This window comes from Hyperolius riggenbachi, chromosome 3, assembly GCF_040937935.1.
Source record: "Hyperolius riggenbachi isolate aHypRig1 chromosome 3, aHypRig1.pri, whole genome shotgun sequence".
Lineage (NCBI taxonomy): Eukaryota > Metazoa > Chordata > Amphibia > Anura > Hyperoliidae > Hyperolius > Hyperolius riggenbachi.
This window is the reverse complement of record NC_090648.1, coordinates 414,118,974-414,138,060: the sequence shown is the minus strand read 5'-3', so window position 1 is coordinate 414,138,060 and position 19,087 is coordinate 414,118,974. Positions and strand designations below refer to the sequence as shown.

At 41.8% G+C, this 19,087-nt stretch overlaps 1 protein-coding gene across 6 annotated transcripts in view; it reads right to left on the bottom strand.

Annotated features, from left to right (window-relative positions):
- Positions 1-8,099: 8,099 nt before the first annotated feature.
- The window catches only part of LOC137564105 (E3 ubiquitin-protein ligase RNF14-like), a 189,976-nt gene continuing 178,988 nt past the window's right edge, over positions 8,100-19,087 (bottom strand). For 4 of the 6 annotated variants that reach the window (XM_068277487.1, XM_068277484.1, XM_068277481.1 and 1 more), the window contains 2 exons: positions 18,362-18,406; positions 8,100-13,888 (listed from right to left, as the gene is read on the bottom strand). In XM_068277487.1, coding sequence (XP_068133588.1) covers positions 18,397-18,406 — 10 coding nt within the window. In that variant the 3' untranslated portion in view covers positions 8,100-13,888; positions 18,362-18,396. The remainder of the gene's footprint in view (positions 13,889-18,361; positions 18,407-19,087) is intronic. The other 2 variants (XM_068277485.1, XM_068277486.1) reach the window with 1 other exon arrangement.

Sequence of the window (19,087 nt, the reverse complement as noted above, 5' to 3'; positions counted from 1 at the left end):
ATACTCATTTGCCTAATAATTCTGCACTCCCTGTATAGACCTGTAAGCTTAAAGAGACTCCGTAACAAAAATTGCATCCTGTTTTTTATCATCCTACAAGTTCCAAAAGCTATTCTAATGTGTTCTGGCTTACTGCAGCACTTTATACTAGCACCCTCTCTGTAATAAATCAATGTATCTTTCCCCTGTCAGACTTGTCGGCCTGTGTCTGGAAGGCTGCCAAGTTCTTCAGTGTTGTGGTTCTGCTATGAACTCCCCCTTCCAGGCCCCTCTATGCACACTGCCTGTGTATTATTTAGGATTAGAGCAGCTTCTCTCTTCTCTCTTATCTTTTACAAGCTGGATAAATCCTCCTCTGAGCTGGCTGGGCTTTCACATACTGAAGAATTACAGACAAGGGCAAAGCTGTTTGCAGGAAGAAACAAGCAGCCTGAAACTTCAGTGCATGAGAACAGGGGGAAAGAAACACACAAATGATCTATTGAGATTCAAAAGGAAGGCTGTATACAGCCTGCTTGTGTATGGATGTATTTTCTATGTGTGGACATACTGTACATCAACCTACTTCCTGTTTTGGTGGCCATTTTGTTTGTTTGTAAACAAACTTTTTAAAACTGTTTTTAACCACTTTTAATGCGGCGAGGAGCGGCGAAATTGTGTCAGAGGGTAATAGGAGATGTCCCCTAACGCACTGGTATGTTTACTTTTGTGCGATTTTAACAATACAGATTCTCTTTAACATCAGTTGTATGCAAACTATTTGAGGGGTTACTAAGAGATACTATACATGACTTCATAGTAGAAAATAATCTTATTTCTCAGCATCAACATGGGTTTACTAAAGACAGGTCCTGTTTGACTAACATGCTCAGCTTTTATGAGGTAGTGAACGCTAATGTGGATATTGGGAATGCTGTAGATGTGATATACTTGGACTTTGCAAAGGCCTTCGATACTGTTCCACACAAACGTCTGGTGCAAAAGTTGAGGATGCAAGGACTGTGAAAGAGTCTGTGTGCATGGATAGGGAACTGGCTAATGGACAGAAAACAAAGAGTTGTGGTCAATGGATCATACTCAAAATGGCTGTTAGCAGTGGGGTCCCACAGGGGTCTGTACTGGGTCCAGTGCTCTTCAATTCATTTATTAATGACCTAGTAGTTACAGTAGTAAGCAATGTTGCTATTTTTGCAGATGATACAAAATTGTGCAGAATCATCAACTCTCAGGAAGATAGGGACATATTATTATTATTATTTACTGTATTTATAAAGCGCCAACATATTACTCAGAGCTGTTATTGCAACAGGATCTGGATAGGATGGCTATATGGACACATAAATGGCAGATGAAATTCAATGTTGAAAAATGTAAAGTCATGCATTTTGGTTGTACCAATGGTCTAGCACCATACAAAATAAATGGGATACAGTTGGGGACATCAAACTTGGAGAAGTACTTAGGAGTACTCATCGACAACAAGTTACAGTGACTTGCAAAAGTATTCGGCCCCCTTGAAGTTTTTCACATTTTGACACATTACTGCCACAAACATAAATCAATTTTATTGGAATTCCACATGAAAGGCCAATACAAAGTGTCTTACACGTGAGAAGTGGAATGAAAATCATACATGATTCCAAACATTTTTTTACAAATAAATAACTGCAAAGTGGGGTATGCATAATTATTCAGCCCCCTTAGTCAATACTTTGTAGAACCACCTTTTGCTGAAATTACAGCTGCCAGTCTTTTAGGGCACGTCTCTACCAGCTTTGCACATCTAGAGACTGAAATCCTTGCCCATTCTTCTTTACAAAACATCTCCAGCTCAGTCAGATTAGATGGACAGCGTTTGTGAACAGCAGTTTTCAGATCTTGCCACAGATTCTCGATTGGATTTAGATCTGGACTTTGGCAGGGCCATCCTAACACATGGATATGTTTTGTTTTAAACCATTCCATTGTTGCCCTGCCTTAATGTTTAGGGTCGTTGTCCTGCTGGAAGGTGAACCTCCACCCCAGCCTCAAGTCTTTTACAGACTCCAAGAGGTTTTCTTCCAAGATTACCCTGTATTTGGCTCCATCCATCTTCCCATCAACTCTGACCAGCTTCCCTGTCCCTGCTGAAGAGAAGCACCCCCAGAGCATAATGCTGCCACCACCATATTTGACAGTGGGGATGGTGTGTTCAGAATGATGTGCAGTGTTAGTTTTCCACCACACATAGCGTTTTGCATTTTGGCCAAAAAGTTCAATTTTGGTCTGGCCTTCTTCCGCGTTTGCTGTTTCCCCCACATGGCTTGTGGCAAACTGCAAACAGGACTTCTTATGCTTTTCTGTTAACAATGACTTTCTTCTTGCCACTCTTCCATAAAGGCCAACTTTGTGCAGTGCATGACTAATAGTTGTCCTATGGACAGATTCCCCCACCTGAGCTGTAGATCTCTGCAGCTCGTCCAGAGTCACCATGGGCCTCTTGACTGCATTTCTGACCAGCGCTCTCCTTGTTCGGCCTGTGAGTTTAGGTGGACGGCCTTGTCTTGGTAGGTTTGCAGTTGTGCCATACTCCTTCCATTTTTGAATGATCGCTTGAATAGTGCTCTGTGGGATGTTCAAGGCTTTGGAAAATTTTTTGTAGCCTAAGCCTGCTTTAAATTTCTCAATAACTTTATCCCTGACCTGTCTGGTGTGTTCTTTGGACTTCATGGTGTTGTTGCTCCCAATATTCTCTTAGACAACCTCTGAGGCCGTCACAGAGCAGTTGTATTTGTACAGACATTAGATTACACACAGGTGAACTCTATTTAGTCATTAGCACTCATCAGGCAATGTCTATGGGCAACTGACTGCACTCAGACCAAAGGGGGCTGAATAATTAAGCACACTCCACTTTGCAGTTATTTATTTGTAAAAAATGTTTGGAATCATGTATGATTTTAATTCCACTTCTCACGTGTACACCACTTTGTATTGGTCTTTCATGTGAAATTCCAATAAAATTGATTCATGTTTGTGGCAGTAATATGACAAAATGTGGAAAACTTCAAGGGGGCCAAATACTTTTGCAAGCCACTGTAAATAATCGTACTCAATGCCAAGCAACTGCAGCTAAAGCTAGCAAAATTTTGGGATGCATTAAAAAGGAAATAAAAACTTGAGATGCTAGCATAATATTGCCCCTGTTTAACTCTCTAGTAAGGCCACATTTGGAATAGGGAATTCAGTTCTGGGCACCACATTACAGGAAAGATATTGCAGTTTTAAAGCAGGTACAGAGACGAGCAACAAAATTGATACGTAGGATGGAAGGTCTCACTTACCAAGGAAGGTTAGATAAACTGGGTTTATTTAGTTTAGAGGAAAGACGCCTTAGAGGAGATCTAATTAACATGCATAAATACATCAGAGGGAAATATAAAAGCTTGGCGGATGAGCTTTTTGTCCCTAGCCTTCTCAAAGGACTAGAGGACATAATCTGCGCATGGAGGAAAAACGTTTTAGCCATTTATTTAGGAAAGGGTTTTTTACAGTAAGAGTGATTAAGATGTGCAATGCATTGCCACAGGAAGTAGCTGTGGCAAATTCTATACCTGCATTTAAAGGGGGCTTAGATGCTTTCCTTGGGTTGAAAGACGTCCATGGCTACAATTACTAGCTAATGCCCAATGATGTTGATCCAGGGATTTTATCTGATTGCCATCTGGAGTCGGGAAGGAATTTTTTCCCATTTGGGGCTAATTGGACCATGCCCTGTAAGGGTTTTTTCGCCTTCCTCTGGATCAACAGGGATATGTGAGGGAGCAGGCTGGTGTTGTACTTTGTTCTCTGGTTGAACTCGATGGACATATGTCTTTTTTCAACCAAAATAACTATGTAACTAAGAATCGATGCAGATGCCGCTATAGATGAGATGAGTCACACATTCTGAGTGGAATCCTCTAATGGTAAATCAGGGGCTAGTATACTTTTGAATCGCATCAAAATGTAATCATTATCCATGGTTTTGAGACTTGTCATGCCAAAGCACTCAATTATCATATATCTGATGATTAGTGCTCGGTCAATTAATTATTACTGTATGCTAGGCACTGGTCTCCATGATCACCACCATGCATGATCCCTGATCAGGGGAACTTACCGGAGACTCATATTTTTATTTTTAGTTAAATGGCTTTATTTTTAATACTGCATCAGACTCTCACTGCTGCTTTTTAGCCAAACTGCCTTGTTGATATGAAAAAAAAAAACAGTAGTAATGATGACACTTTTAAATATCTGTGTGTGCAGGTGACTATTACTGTGCATAATTGTTAGGCAACTTAACAAAAAACAAATATATACTCATTTCAATTATTTATTTTTACCAGTGAAACCAATATAACATCTCAACATTCACAAATATACATTTCTGACATTCAAAAACAAACAAAAACAAATCAGTGACCAATATAGCCACCTTTCTTTGCAAAGCCTGCCATCCATGGATTCTGTCAGTGTTTTGATCTGTTTACCATCAACATTGCGTGCAGCAGCAACCACAGCCTCCCAGACACTGTTCAGAGAGGTGTACTGTTTTCCCTCCTTGTAAATCTCACATTTTATGATGGACCACAGGTTCTCAATGGGGTTCAGATCTGGTGAACAAGGAGGCCATGTCATTAGTTTTTCTTCTTTTATACCCTTTCTTGCCAGCCACGCTGTGGAGTACTTGGACGCGTGTGATAGAGCATTGTCCTTCACGAAAATCATGTTTTTCTTGAAGGATGCAGACTTCTTCCTGTACAACTGCTTGAAAAAGTTGTCTTCCAGAAACTGGCAGTAGGACTGGGAGTTGAGCTTGACTCCATCCTCAACCCGAAAAGGCCCCACAAGCTCATCTTTGATGATACCAGCCCAAACCAGTACTCCACCTCCACCTTGCTGGCGTCTGAGTCGGACTGGAGCTCTCTGCCCTTTACTAATCCAGCCACGGGCCCATTTATCTGGCCCATCAAGACTCACTCTCATTTCATCAGTCCATAAAACCTTAGAAAAATCAGTCTTGAGATATTTCTTGGCCCAGTCTTGACGTTTCAGCTTGTGTGTCTTGTTTAGTGGTGGTTGTCTTTCAGCCTTTCTTACCTTGACCATGTCTCTGAGTATTGCATACCTTGTGCTTTTGGGCACTCCAGTGATGTTGCAGCTCTGAAATATGGCCAAACTGGTGGCAAGTGGCATCTTGGCAGCTGCACGCTTGACTTTTCTCAGTTCATGGGCAGTTATTTTGCGCCTTGGCTTTTCCACACGCTTCTTGCGACCCTGTTGACTATTTTGAATTAAACGCTTGATTGTTCGATGATCACGCTTCAGAAGCTTTGCAATTTTAAGACTGCTGCATCCCTTTGCAAGATATCTCACTATTTTTGACTTTTCTGAGCCTGTCAAGTTCTTCTTTTGACCATTTTGCCAAAGGAAAGGAAGTTGCCTAATAATTATGCACACCTGATATAGGGTGTTGATGTCATTAGACCACACCCCTTCTCATTACAGAGATGCACATCACCTAATATGCTTAATTGGTAGTAGGCTTTCAAGCCTATACAGCTTGGAGTAAGACAACATGAATAAAGAGGATGATATGGTCAAAATACTCATTTGCCTAATAATTCTGCACTCCCTGTAATTTATCTGTATGTTTTTGGGATGTGGAAGGAAACTGGAGTGCCTGGAGGAAACCCACGCAGAAACATGGGAGAACATACAAACTCCTTGCAGATAGTGCCCTGGCTACGATTCAAACAGGGGACCTATTGCTGCAAGTTAAAGGGACCCTGAGCAGTGCCAAAAAATCCACTTGACTTTGGGTGAAGTCGCCTGTGTGAGCACCAGGCGCACCATCATGCCAGTCGCTGTAAGCATCCTGTGCATGCCTGGTGTTCTAAAGACTGAACATCGCAGGACTCTTACGACTGGTGTGATGGTGCGCTGGGTGTGCGCACGTGCGGATTACCAGAGTCACCAGCAGGACCATGGAAGAGACCAAGAGGATTGCCAGGGGGAACCACACGGGCTATGGGAAGCTGGAAGAAGCCCCAGGTAAGCCCAGATTTCCTTTATTTTGCAATGCTCAGGGTCTCTTTAAGTGTGCTTTCCACTACTGCTACTATGCCAAGGTGCTGCCCACTAACCACCATTCTGCCCGTACTACAGTTAGTCAGTAAAGACTGTCTTTGGGTGCAGTATGCCAATTACATTTATCAAAATACAACATTTCTCATATAAAGTTATAAACCATTTTTCTATATATATTGTAGCCAGCCATCATTTCCTCTAACAAGTGCAAATATGAGCTCAACACAGCAAGTGCATATCCCTCAGTTAATACATACAGATAAAAGACAGGATGTCTGCACTTGCTATATGGGGATGGATAGCTGCACTTTCTAAGTTGGGGCCATGATATCTGTACTTGTTACAGGATGCGTCCAGGGGAAAAAAATCCACCTACCTGGGGCTTTCTCCTGCCTCTGACAGTCGTCTTGTGCCCTTGCTGCAGCTCCGGGGGCTCTCGGTCTTCTCCGCTGCAGAAGCCTCGCCAGGCCGGCTTCTTCTGCACTCCACCGCTACACCGCTGACGTCATTAGGATTGTACTGCGCAGGCACAGTAGTTCTGCGCTTGCGCAGTACAGTCCTGATGACATCAGCGGTGTAACTGCCTATAATTAAATTTTTAAAAGAGCTATAATTAAAAAGAGCTTCTGTTACTAAAGTGTCCTTCCATTATATTTTCACTAATTAACCTCCTTGGCAGTAATACCGAGCTAAGGTCGGGACGGAAAACCGCAGCTAAGAGTGATAATCCCAACCTCTGCTCGGGGTAGCCGCCGGAGGCTGTGTGCAGAGTATAGCACGCAGCGGGCGTTTCTACATACCTCCTGGGGTATCCCGACGTCGGCTGCCATTCTACTTCTCCCCTAGGGCTCTGCTTCCTAAACTCTAAATTTCACTTTAAAGTTGCAGCGCCACCCAGAGGATGGAGGCATAACTGCAGCGCTGAAGCCAGGGAGGTAAGTGATTGAAAAACTGCTGCAGATCTCCCTGGCAGCATGATTTTGCTGAAAGGGTGCCAAGGGGGTTAACGTGAACCTGAGCCGAAGGTCGGGTAAAAGTCACGTACTGTACTTACATAAGAAGAGGGAAGCCTCTGGATCCTATAGAGCAGAGTTCCCTAACCCTGTCCTCAAGGCCCACCAACAGTACATTTTGAAGAAAACCACAAACATGCACAGGTGGGGTAATTAGTGTTTCAGCAGAGCTAATTAACTACCTCTGTGGATTTCCACAAACTATGCATTGTTGGTGGACCTTGAGGACAGGGTTGGGGAACACTGCAAGAGACTTCAAAGGCCATCCTCTGGTCCCGTTTCCGCTTGCAGACTCCTCCTAGATTTCCGACACGGGCTTTCACCCTCGGATTTGCTTTAAACACAGATATCATGTCCTCATATAGCAAGTGCAGGTATCATATACCCCTTCAGGACAAGTTCAAATAGCATGCAGTAAGTGCAGATACTACATTCCCAACCTAGCAAGTTTAGATATCACGTCTCTCACTGTGTAATAGGAGAGTTAATTACCCCAACATAAATCGCACAAATCCCACACACAGTGCTGCCCATAATTATTCATACCCCTGGCAAATTTTGACTTAGTTACTTTTATTCAACCAGCAAGTAATTTTTTGACAGGAAATGACATGTGTCATTTATGGACAGCACTGTACAAATATGCAGTTACTTTTATTAAAAACACCGTTTCTCTATCTCCTAACTAGTACACAATCTCCCCACTCACAGAAGGTGTCTTAAATTAGAACACCCCAACCCCGGCAGTCAATATGCATAGTAACCAAGCAATCCCCCGCCATTAGAGACCACCACCCTCCCCAGTCCAATATGTGGAGTTCACACGCAACCTCCTCCCATTCTCCACAGGCATCCCCAACTCCACATAGTTACTATACTATGGTATGTGTACAGTGCCATGGAGTATGCAGCAAATTTTGGGTAGCTGGAGTCAGAGTCACAGTTGGCAAAAATATACTAACTCAGACTAGGTTTATATTGTAATTAAGATTTAATGATTTATTAAATATAATATACTGTAATAATATGTTTAAATTGTAATGAAAAAAATAAAAATATAAATGAATAAAATGTCCCGTTTTACAGACAATAGCCATTAGCCAGCTGAGCTTTAAAGGACAACTAATGTGACATGAGATAAACATGTGTATGTACAGTGCCAAGCACACAAATAACTAGGATGTGTTTCTTTTTTTCTATCTCTGCCTGAAAGAGTTAAACAATTAAAGTGACAATTTCTGTCTGGGTCAAACTATAGCATTACCCTCAATGATAAGTAATTACAGCCATAAAATACTTTCCTGTCAGTAAATGGCTTCTGAGAGCATCAAACAGATAAAAAGGGCCAATAATTGATATATTTGAGCTCTAGCATACTTCAATGAAGGTGTCATTGAGCAATGAAACAGTAAAAACTTAAAAACTAAATTTATATATAAAATAAAACTGTGGGATATCTAAAAAAAAGGGTGTTTTTAGGAGGAGGAGGATAGATACAATTGTTTTTCTCATCATTTTATTTTCACCTCGAAAGTCCTTTAAAGCAATCGAAGGCTTCTTACACACTGTGCTGAATCCATTGCAGTGTGATTCCTCTTCAATCGCACCCCAACGTTGCTGAAAGGTCGCACTGCACCTTGACAGGCCGTGCAGTCATGCATTAAGGCATACAGTATAATTGAAGTTTGCATCTTCTCCCATGTAAATACACTTGTGGTATTGTTAAGGCACTGCATGCAGAAAGTTATTGCCTCGGTGCCTGCCACACTGCACCACCATCAATGTGATAACCCAATTAGACTACCGGTATTATTACTTCTGCATCAGGGCTGCAAGACCCTAAAGGTAGCCATTAATAGTACAATTTTTAGTAATCAGCTTATTCAGATCCAATTGCATAAGAAGCTAGTGGGCCCAATCGATCCTGAACTATTGCATTATCGATCATTTCCTTAAAGAAATTATTCTTCTGCTTGGTATATTTTTAAATAGATATGATAATAACTGGTAGAGATATCGTCACAAGTTGGATTCTTTAGTGGTATGGATTGATTAAATATGATCTTTTCTTTCAATATAAATGATCTCAGCAAAATGATGATTGTTCTCTAAAAATTGTAACATTAATGAGCACTTTAGCATATATCTTTTTTTGTATTTTTTTGTTTTTATTTTTTTTAGCATATATCTTTTTAAGCTGTATTACTGTACATTACAAAAAAGTCTTATATTTTAGGTGTAATATGTTCATTGCAGAAGAAGCATGTGTATCTGTTCTTAGCTCGAGGACTTTCAGCTCTAGAATCAATTAAAAAAAGTTTACAACTTGCTTGGCATATTAAATAAATTATTTTGATATATTATAATATTTAGCCTTAATGCTTAAAGCCTTATATAATGTAATCAGGATGATATAATACAACTATATTCTCAGGGCCGGATTTAGGACAAGGCCAGGTAGGCCATGACATAGGGCACCACAGGAGCAAGGGCACCAAAGCAGCAGGCTAAACTGGTGTAGCATTTGCAAGCTTGCAAATGCTGCAATGCTGGGAGCGAGCGCCCTCTGCTGCTGGCCGCCTGTGCAGCAGCCACCTTGCTCTCTGTGAACGTTTGCATTATGGCCAGCGGCTATGGACTTGGGCAGCATTGCAGATGGAAAGGAAGAGGAAGCTTCTGCACTGGAGATGAGCTTATAGGTGCTGCGCTGTGAAGGCGAGCTGGCTACCTATGCTGAAAGGGGGGAGTGGGAAAAGGAGGGATTAAAAGAGTCATCTGGCTACCTATACTGGAGGGAAAGGGGGGAGGGGTCATCTGGCTACCTATACTAGAGGGAAGGGGGGGTGGGGTTATCTGGCTACCTATACTGGAGGGAAGGGGGATGGGTCATCTCTCTACCTTTACTGAAGGGGGGAGGCTGGTGACAGTGGCCTTGGGCGGTAAAGAGTACAAATCCGGCCCTATATATTCTATACGTTCTGTTGTGAACATAGAATGCAAAGGTGTTGTCTATTGCCTGCAAATTCTGTTCAGATAGTGTGAGTAATAGAGGAAGATTTCACTCATTTCTCTGTAGATTTACAATTGGATTGTCTAAAACGGCATAGGCACATGTCTAACAGTGTTGATCGAATTTGTCTCAAAAGCTGATTTCAAATACAATCTGAATGATCTTATTGATAACACAATCTTTACTTGAAATACATATAGGTACCCGTACTTTGTCATGTATGGGCAAATCGACCATGAGGTAGATCCCTCACTGATCTGTTGCCCGCTTATACACTGCACACCGATTTCCAAAAGATTTCAGCATGAATTCTATCAGAAACTGGCCTACTTCCACTGACCCCCAAAAGTATGTGTCATCCTGTGCCTAGTGTTAAAAGCTCACCTCTCCACGGGCATTACTCCTAGCCTCCTATAGTGTCCTTCACCGAGAGCGCTGGTAGACGCCACTTCACACATGCCAGCGCCACGTAGTACAAGGGCTCGCGGTGATGGCGGGCTATGGAGGATCCCAGGGGTCATGCCAGCGCAGAGGTGAGACTTGTAAAACCCAGAGCATGGTCACAGGGGAGGAGGGACACAGATATACTTGGGGGACACAGAAACACCCCTGGGGGCACTCCAGCTGGGTGTCCATTGGTATGCTGGTCGTCGCAATATCTATCACCATTACCATTACCTGATGGAGCTTTTACGACTTAGATTTTATCAGTATTCCTGAACAATCCTTTTGACCAATTTTGTCCCTAAATCAATCGAAAAATCAATCGGGTGGCCATCTTGTGGCATCAGTTTTCCACTGGTACGATAAAATTATTGAATCAGATGGTCGATCAGAATCAAGCGAAGTATAGGCACCTTAAGACTAGTTCTCCCCATATTGCTATGGGCTTCCTCCCACATCCCAGAAACATACTAATAGGCTAGTTGGCTTTCTGTTAAAATAAAAGGCCCTAGAATTTGCTAGGGACATAAACATTAGATTGTAAAGACAGAAATACATTATATTGCGAAAAGTATTAGGATGCGCCCTCCAAATCATTCATCATTGAATTCAGGTGTTCCAATCATTTCCATGGCCATAGATGTGTATAATCAAAAACTACGCATGCATACTACTTCTGCAAACATTTTTAAAAATAATGTTTTAGGAGGTCAGTGAGTTCTGGCGTGGTATCGTGATAGGATGTCACTGGTGCAGTAAGTCCATTTCTGACATTTCCTCCCCACTAAATATTCCACTGTGAACTTAGTGGTGCTACAACCAAGTGGAAGCAATTGAGAACAACAGAAATTCACCCATGAAGTGGTAGACCAAGTAAAATCATAGAGCTGAGTCAGTACATACTGTGGTGCACATAGCACAGAAGTGGCCAACTTTCTGTAGAATAGCTATGGACTTTTAACTTTGTATGGCCTTCAGATAAGCTCAAGTACAGTGCATAGAGAATGTCATGGAGTGTGTTTCAATGGCCAGGCCACTGTATCTGAGCCTTACATCACCAAGTGCAATGCAAAGTGTTGGATACAGAGGTGTAAAGCACGCTGCCACTGGACTCTAGATCAGTGGAGACGTGTTCTCTGGAGTGTTGAATCTTGTTTCTCTGGGCCAGATTTATCAAAGCAATTATGACCACTTTTTCATCTCATTACCTACCTATTTTATCTCAGTTGTAAACTGCATGTGTTCTGAGAGAAAATTCTTTACTTACAAAATAAGAAACCTTTTTCAGTAGTTTTGCATGATTTTCTAGAAATGTTGTACGGTTTGAACAGCGTAAAACCAGTGCTAATCTATCATACAAATAAGAAGTGGTTGATAGTAGATCTAAAACTCATGCAAAGCTTCCACACTGAGGGATAAACTATCAGCTTGTGCTATATGTGTTTTATTCTCCACATAACTGAATTAAAGTTCTACCTAACAGCTGTCAGTCACGTCTCTCCTTGTAAAGCCCAGACGAAAGCAGGAGTATCTGCACTGATTGACAACATTCAGTCCACCCTACCCTAATGGCTTTGACTGCTGCTGTTTTCCTATTAAAATACTATTGTGAGTCCTCTTTTTCTGTGTTAAAGCTGCCACAATACATCTTACCTCAGTCAGAGGATTCTCTCACTGGCTGCACCAATTCTGAGAATCCTTCCTATCTCCTCCTGTTTTAGAACAGTTTAAGAAGGAAACTGCACCTTCTAAAATGTCTGAGATGGTTCTGCATGATTTCTAGAAAGAAACCTTCTAAGATTTTTCTCTCAGACCCTACTGCTAAATCTGGCCCTCTATAAATTTAATGGACGGCTCTGGGTTGGTAGATCGCAGGAGGACAGTACTAGCCTGACTGCATTCTGCCAAGTGAAAAGATTGGTGGAGGGTGAATTCTACCGTGGGCTTGTTTTTCAGGGGTTGATTTCCAGTAAAAGGAACGGAATGCTCGAGGATACCAGGACATTTTTGACAATGTCATGCTTCCAACTTTGTGAGAACAATTTGGTTATGGCCCATTCCTTCTCCAACAGGATTGTACATCAGTGCACAAGGCAAGGTCCATATAGACATGAATGATTGAATTTGGTGCAAAGGAATTTTACTGTCCTGCACAAAGCCCTCATTTCAACCCAACATAACACTTTTAGGATGAATTAGATCAGAGACTGCAAGCTAGGCCTTCTCGTCCAAAATCAGGGCCTGACTTTACAAATTATATTCTGCAAGAGTGGTAAACTATTCCTGCAAACAGACTTCAAAACCTTGTGGATAGCCTTCCCAGAAGAGCTGAATCTGTTATATCTACAAAGGGTGGGCCAACTCCATGTTGAAGCCTATGGGTTAAAAATGGAATGTCATTAAAGTGCAGGTGTGTGTAAAGGCAGGCATCCTAATACTTTTGACAATACTGTATAGTGTATAACTTGTCTGATGTTCTCAGTAAAGTGCTGTGGAAAATGTATCAGTGCCATATAAAAGCATAATAATAGATAGAGATGCTACCTGGATTCCAACTAGTGAGCAGGGGCGTAGCAATAGGGGTTGCAGAGGTTGCGACCCCAAAGGGGCCCACCCTCAACTACAATATTAGGTCTCTATTGGTCCTGTGCTCATAATAATCACTTCTATAGACACTTTAAATAGTGGTTATCATTAACAAACTGTTCCCTATCCCCTTCTTGCACCTCTGACACTGTAGTTGCCATTTGCAGGTTTTGGTGCGCCGTATCAGTTGTTATGTATAGAGTGCTTGGGGGGCCCCATTGTAAAACTTGCATCGGGGCCCACAGCTCCTTAGCTACGCCACTGCTAGTGAGGTTTTTTCTGCTCTAAAATGAGGCTTATTTCACCTGGTCTGAACCAGAACTTTCCTTGGTTCTAATCAAGATCACAAGGCTAATGACAACGACCTCAAAATGGATTAGTTAATCAAATGTCAGGTAATTAATCATTTTCTAAATCTGATTATCACATGCAAAGTACTGCTTCAGCCCAAGTACATTTCACTTCCTGTGGACCAAGGGACTGCTCTAAAGTTGGAATCCACACTTGTCATCTCTAATAAAAAAACATCTGCAATAGTATATGTTTTTTCTTCAACGTAAAGTGGAGTTTCATGCAAATTTCACATTGATGTTACAAACTGAAGTAACAATTGAGTTGATATCTGTGGGCATTATATTACGGGACAACTTTGGCAACATCTTCAGTCCCATGGAACAATCAGCCCTCAGCCTCTAAAGGGTCAATATCTTCATGAAACTACCTGCAAATAAAGAGACAGATTATAATTATAATTTATCTGTGATAGGACATTTAGACAAGACAGTTTTACCATGTAGAATGAAAGTAACACTATTCTGTGTTCTTGCTACACTGGTTTATGATACTCTGAGCTCTAGTGTTCTAAATAAGCCACAGAATGCCCATATCTGACAAATGCTACGATCATAAACAGGAGTTTCACTGTTCCACACATCCATTTAGAGTGGTTCGCATTTTATCAGTATTTGAATTACTGGAGTCAGCATTGAAAAAACAAGGCCACTGTAACGATTGGTGTAGCAACACAGACGTCTGATTATGTGTGATCTGCAGAATCACCGATAATACAGACGCTATACCTGATTATGTGGTGATCTGCAGAATCACCAATAATGCAAGTATAGCTAGCAAAGTGTATAGTGCTTGGTGCAACAGTAACTGAATAGTTTTGCTAGACCTCACCAGAGGAGCTGGTGGGCACTATTGGTACACAGTAACTGAATAGTTTTGCTAAACCTCACCAGAGGAGCTGGTGGGTACTATTAAAGAGCACCTCACCAGTGACAGGGCTCACTGGTGAGTTGAATGGTCAGACAGGCTAGGATCAGTAACAGGCGGGCAGGTACAGTACAAAATCGACAAGCAAGAGAGTAGTGAGATATCAGGCAGAGTTCAGCAACAGAGTCAGATGGGCAGAAGTACAGAATCGATAAGCAAGAGCAGGGTCAGAGGATAGGCAGAATCATACACAGAATATCAAATATTCAATAATACAATAATCCTAGTCTTGTGTGAAATCCCTGGTTTCCTCCCAGATCAAAGCACACCGGATACTATCTAAGGTCTGAGCACTAGCACATAAGTATTCGCAACAGCAGACAGGTTGCAAGTGAAGACTTTTGAAGCAGAGGAGACCCCACGGCCGCGCCCACCCCCAATCAGCCAATCCTGAGCGCCGTGAGTCTCCTCTGACGTCAGCCGACCAGCTGACGCGCCTCCTCCCCGCATAAAGGTCCTGTCTCCGCGTGCACCCGTGTGATACAGCAACCCTATGAGCAATGGACAACCCCGTCCTCGGCATAATAGACGCCAGAGGAACGGGCGAAGTCCCAGAGCAAGGAAGTGAGGCGGCTGCGGAGACACCCTGCGTGCCCGCAGCCGCTGCTTCCATGGATGTTACAGCCACCTAAACTAACTTCTAATGAACCCAATGTCTGGGGCTCTCACCACCCAGCTGCACCTAGAAGACTGAGCAGCAAACCTGAGGTTGCTAGTTCAGGGTAGGTTACACAAAGTAGAAGGTCAATGTACAAAAATATTAAGCCTCCCTTTGCTACTCATACTTGGGTAAAATATATGTGTGTCCTATAGCCATTAAAGCACCAATTTTGGAAATACAACTCACCCAGCCAGTGGACAGTTCACCCGAACACAGAATGTAATGATGCAAAATCAAAAATGAATAGGTTCAGCATGCCCTAAGAATCTTGCTTCTTAAAGAGGAGCTGTTAGGTATAGGGTCTCAGAGAAAATAAACACATATATCAGTAGCTAAAGATTGGCTGTACTTACATTACATATGCATTTCACTGTCCACGTTTGGATTTCACAGAATTTGTATATAGTATATGCAGAGATAGATGCTCCTGACAGCTCATGGCAGGTTCCATGTTTGTGAAGCCAAATGTGTCCTCATGTCCTGCCTGCTTCTGATCACAGATACACTCGTTCTTGAACAACACGGTGTGCAGTGAATATTAATGAGCCATGTGGCTAGGAACAATAGCTGACTCCTGCAGTGAAACTCTGCCCCGAGATTTATCAGTGCTAGCTCTGGACTGATTACACAAGCTGCTGTACCGTCTCATTAGCAGCCGAGGGGAGGGCCCCAGAATGCTTTGCAGTTTAGCTGCGGCTTGCGTCTTTATGGGTCTATAACAGAGGTTAAGATAAGAACACATCAAAGGTAACTGAAATGTTTATCTTCACTAATGGCTTTTGAGCTTCCTTCTAAACTGTTTAACACAGGAGAATAGAGGTTTAAATTAGCTTCTGCAGCCTGACAGTTACTCTTTAAGTACTCTTCAGTTTTATGTTTAAGGTAACAGCTTCACCAGCACAAGGCCTTCATAGTAATTATAGCAGCAATAACAAGCACAGTAAGATACCCTTATCTCATAATACGGTTCTGGGTTGTTCCCATTTTATCTTATTCAGCATGAACTGCCTAAAGCAGGAAGGTATACAGACACTTTTAAATAAGATCAAGATACCTGATCCAGATGGCATCCTCCCTGGGTATTAAAGTTTAGGTTCAGGTGTAAATAAGCCACTTTTTATTTTCTAAGAAGTTTTGAATCAGGATGATACCATTTATTACCAGAGGACTCCAGTCTTATTTACTGAGAAGCTGATTGCCCGGGTATGTATTTGGCTGGTGTTGGCTCCGCCCACTTTTTCTAACCCTAACACCATTACTCAATTACTCAATTACCTAGTTTGTGAGCTTTGCAGTCTTTGGCATCAATAATTTGCATTGAAATAAAACAAATCTGATTGGCTGTGGCTCCACCCCCTTTTCTGAATTTGAACCCCAGTCACCCAATGACCAACAGGTTTGAGGCTTGTGCCATTAACAGTACAAAAATAGCAGCAATTAAATATTCCACTTGAAATTCAATAGGTGAATTTTGATTGACTTTTGTAGGCTCCACCCACTTTTCTGAATATTAATCCCAGTCACCCAGTGACCAACTGTGCAATGTTTGAGAACCCTACCATGTAACAATGGCTGCAGTTTACATCTTCCCAGTGAAATTTGTATTTGTCTCCGACCACTGATGACCAGACATTGCCCAGGTATGTATTTGGCTGGTGTTGGCTGCGCCCACTTTTTCTAACCCTAACGCACAATTACTCAATGACCAAGTTTATGAGCTTTACGGTCTTTGGCATCAATAATTTGCATTGAAATGAAACAAATCTGATTGGCTGTTTGTGGCTCCACCCCATTCCCTGAATTTGAAGCCCAATCGCCCAATAACCAACTGGACCAGGTTTGAGGCTTGTGCCATTACCATTGCAAAAACGGCAGCAATGAAATATTCCCCTTGAAAATCAATAGGTGAATTTTGATTGGCTTTTGATTGGCCCCAGATGCGCCGGCTAGTGAATCAAGCCCAAAGAGTTTTGAAATTTACTGAGCGTAATAATTTGGAACAGTGCATTGTAAGTTTTTTATTTTTAAAAAAAAATATTATGATCATTAGGATTAAAAAAAATACTGTTAGCATTAGGATAAATAAAATTTGAATTGTACTCTTAATAGTTGATAACATGAGAATTATGCTGACTGCAATTTACATCAATTAGTTAGGTAAATGAGAAAAATATAATTTCCATAATAATTTCAAACAGTGTGTGTATTCAATAAAAAATTCTGTAATCCTCAGTAAAAGCATAACAAATGTTATAAGCCAGTACGCGTGACAAAGGATGTTGTACGGAGGGAGTAGGAGAGTGGTGGAAAGCAGAAAGTGCGGAACCGGAGAGCGTAGGGATGGAGTAAGCAGGACGTCATCACTCTGTATCACTCCAGGGCCCCAGCAGACACCAATTATTACATGCTGGACTACCTCTGGGAATTTGTGAGTGAGCACTTAGCGTAGAAATGTTGTAGATTTGCCCCTTGTTAAGCCACAGGTTTCATTAAAGAAAATCCCCACGTGCTCTGCCTCCTTAAATATCCCATACAGTAGCATCAACGAAAACCCATGATTGGAAAACGCAACAATCAATTATATCTGCAAAAGCAAATAAACCTGATGGAGAAATTCAGTGTGATGGATACACCTCTCATTACAATTCTATATAACAAACCAAAGTCACCCTAAATTGTGGTGGCTGGATAGTGTAATGGTTAAGGGCTCTGCCTCTGACACAGGAGACCTGGGTTTGAATCTCAGCTCTGCCTGTTCAGGAAGCCAGCACCTATTCAGCAGGAGACCTTAGGCAAGTCTCCCTAACACTGATACTGCCTATAGAGCGCACCCTAGTGGCTGCAGCTCTGGCGCTTTGAGTCCACCAGGAGAAAAGCGCAATATAAATGTTTTTTTTTTTTTTTTTTTTCACAACCCCAAATAGTGGTCCAGTCCAAAGACTGACTTTCTGTGTGACTCGGGAGACTGCCAAAGACAAGGAGCAAAAGCTCCATTAAACACACCAAATAACCTCACTACACACATCATCAGCCATGCAGCACCACTGCTGCAATCACAATTGCTAATTGATGAGTGCCTATGACATCTGCTGGGTCCTAAGGACATCCGGGTGCCCAATTAAAAAAGAGAATAACATACATACAAAGCAGCGACATAGCCCCACAAGAACAAATGCTGGACCCCAACTTGTCACTACCGGTAAATAGGAGGAAAAAGAAAGGGATAAACTGGGGTAACAAAAGTCACATAGTTACCGAAAATTGTGTTCCCGGGCCTCCAGATAAAGCCCTTATCTAAGCCTAGAATGAGAAAAAAATGAGAATGAGAAATAGAAATATGAATTTCAGAAAAGCCAAGTTTAAACAGCTCAAGCATTTATTAAGTCTTGTAGAATGGGTGAGCAAATTACAAGTCAGGGATACTAAAGGGAAATGCAAGCTTACACATTTAGGGCCCTAAAGTATGCAAGGATTGTAACTACAATATACATATATTGTAACAAAAGCTGGAAAATGGTAGTCAAACAAGGAAAACTTGCAGCTGAAAGAAACAACTAAATAAAGTCAAAAGGAAGAATATAAGACTTTAAAAAAGATTGGGAAGGGGACCAATTGTGGTAGACTGAGGCTGGGAGCACATTTGTCTGTGCAGAAAAGCATCCGTTTTAACTTTAAGGCATGTACATTTCTGCACTTTTCTCAGTTTGCATTTGTCTATGCAAACAAAAAAATTCCTATCTGTAACTGTAGCCTTCAATATATTATATTGACAAGGGTATAGAATGACACAAGTCTGACTGTTTCCACCACTGTAACTGGATTATACAGATCTCACAGGAGCCACCACCTGACTGTTACCAGCACCAATTCCCAATAGTATAATTGGAAGTTAAGGAGTGCCAGGCCTTCCTCTCCAGCTGTAAGGTGCAGTGAACTAAGGGATATTGATAGTCTTTTTGTTCCATATGAAGGATGTTGTGA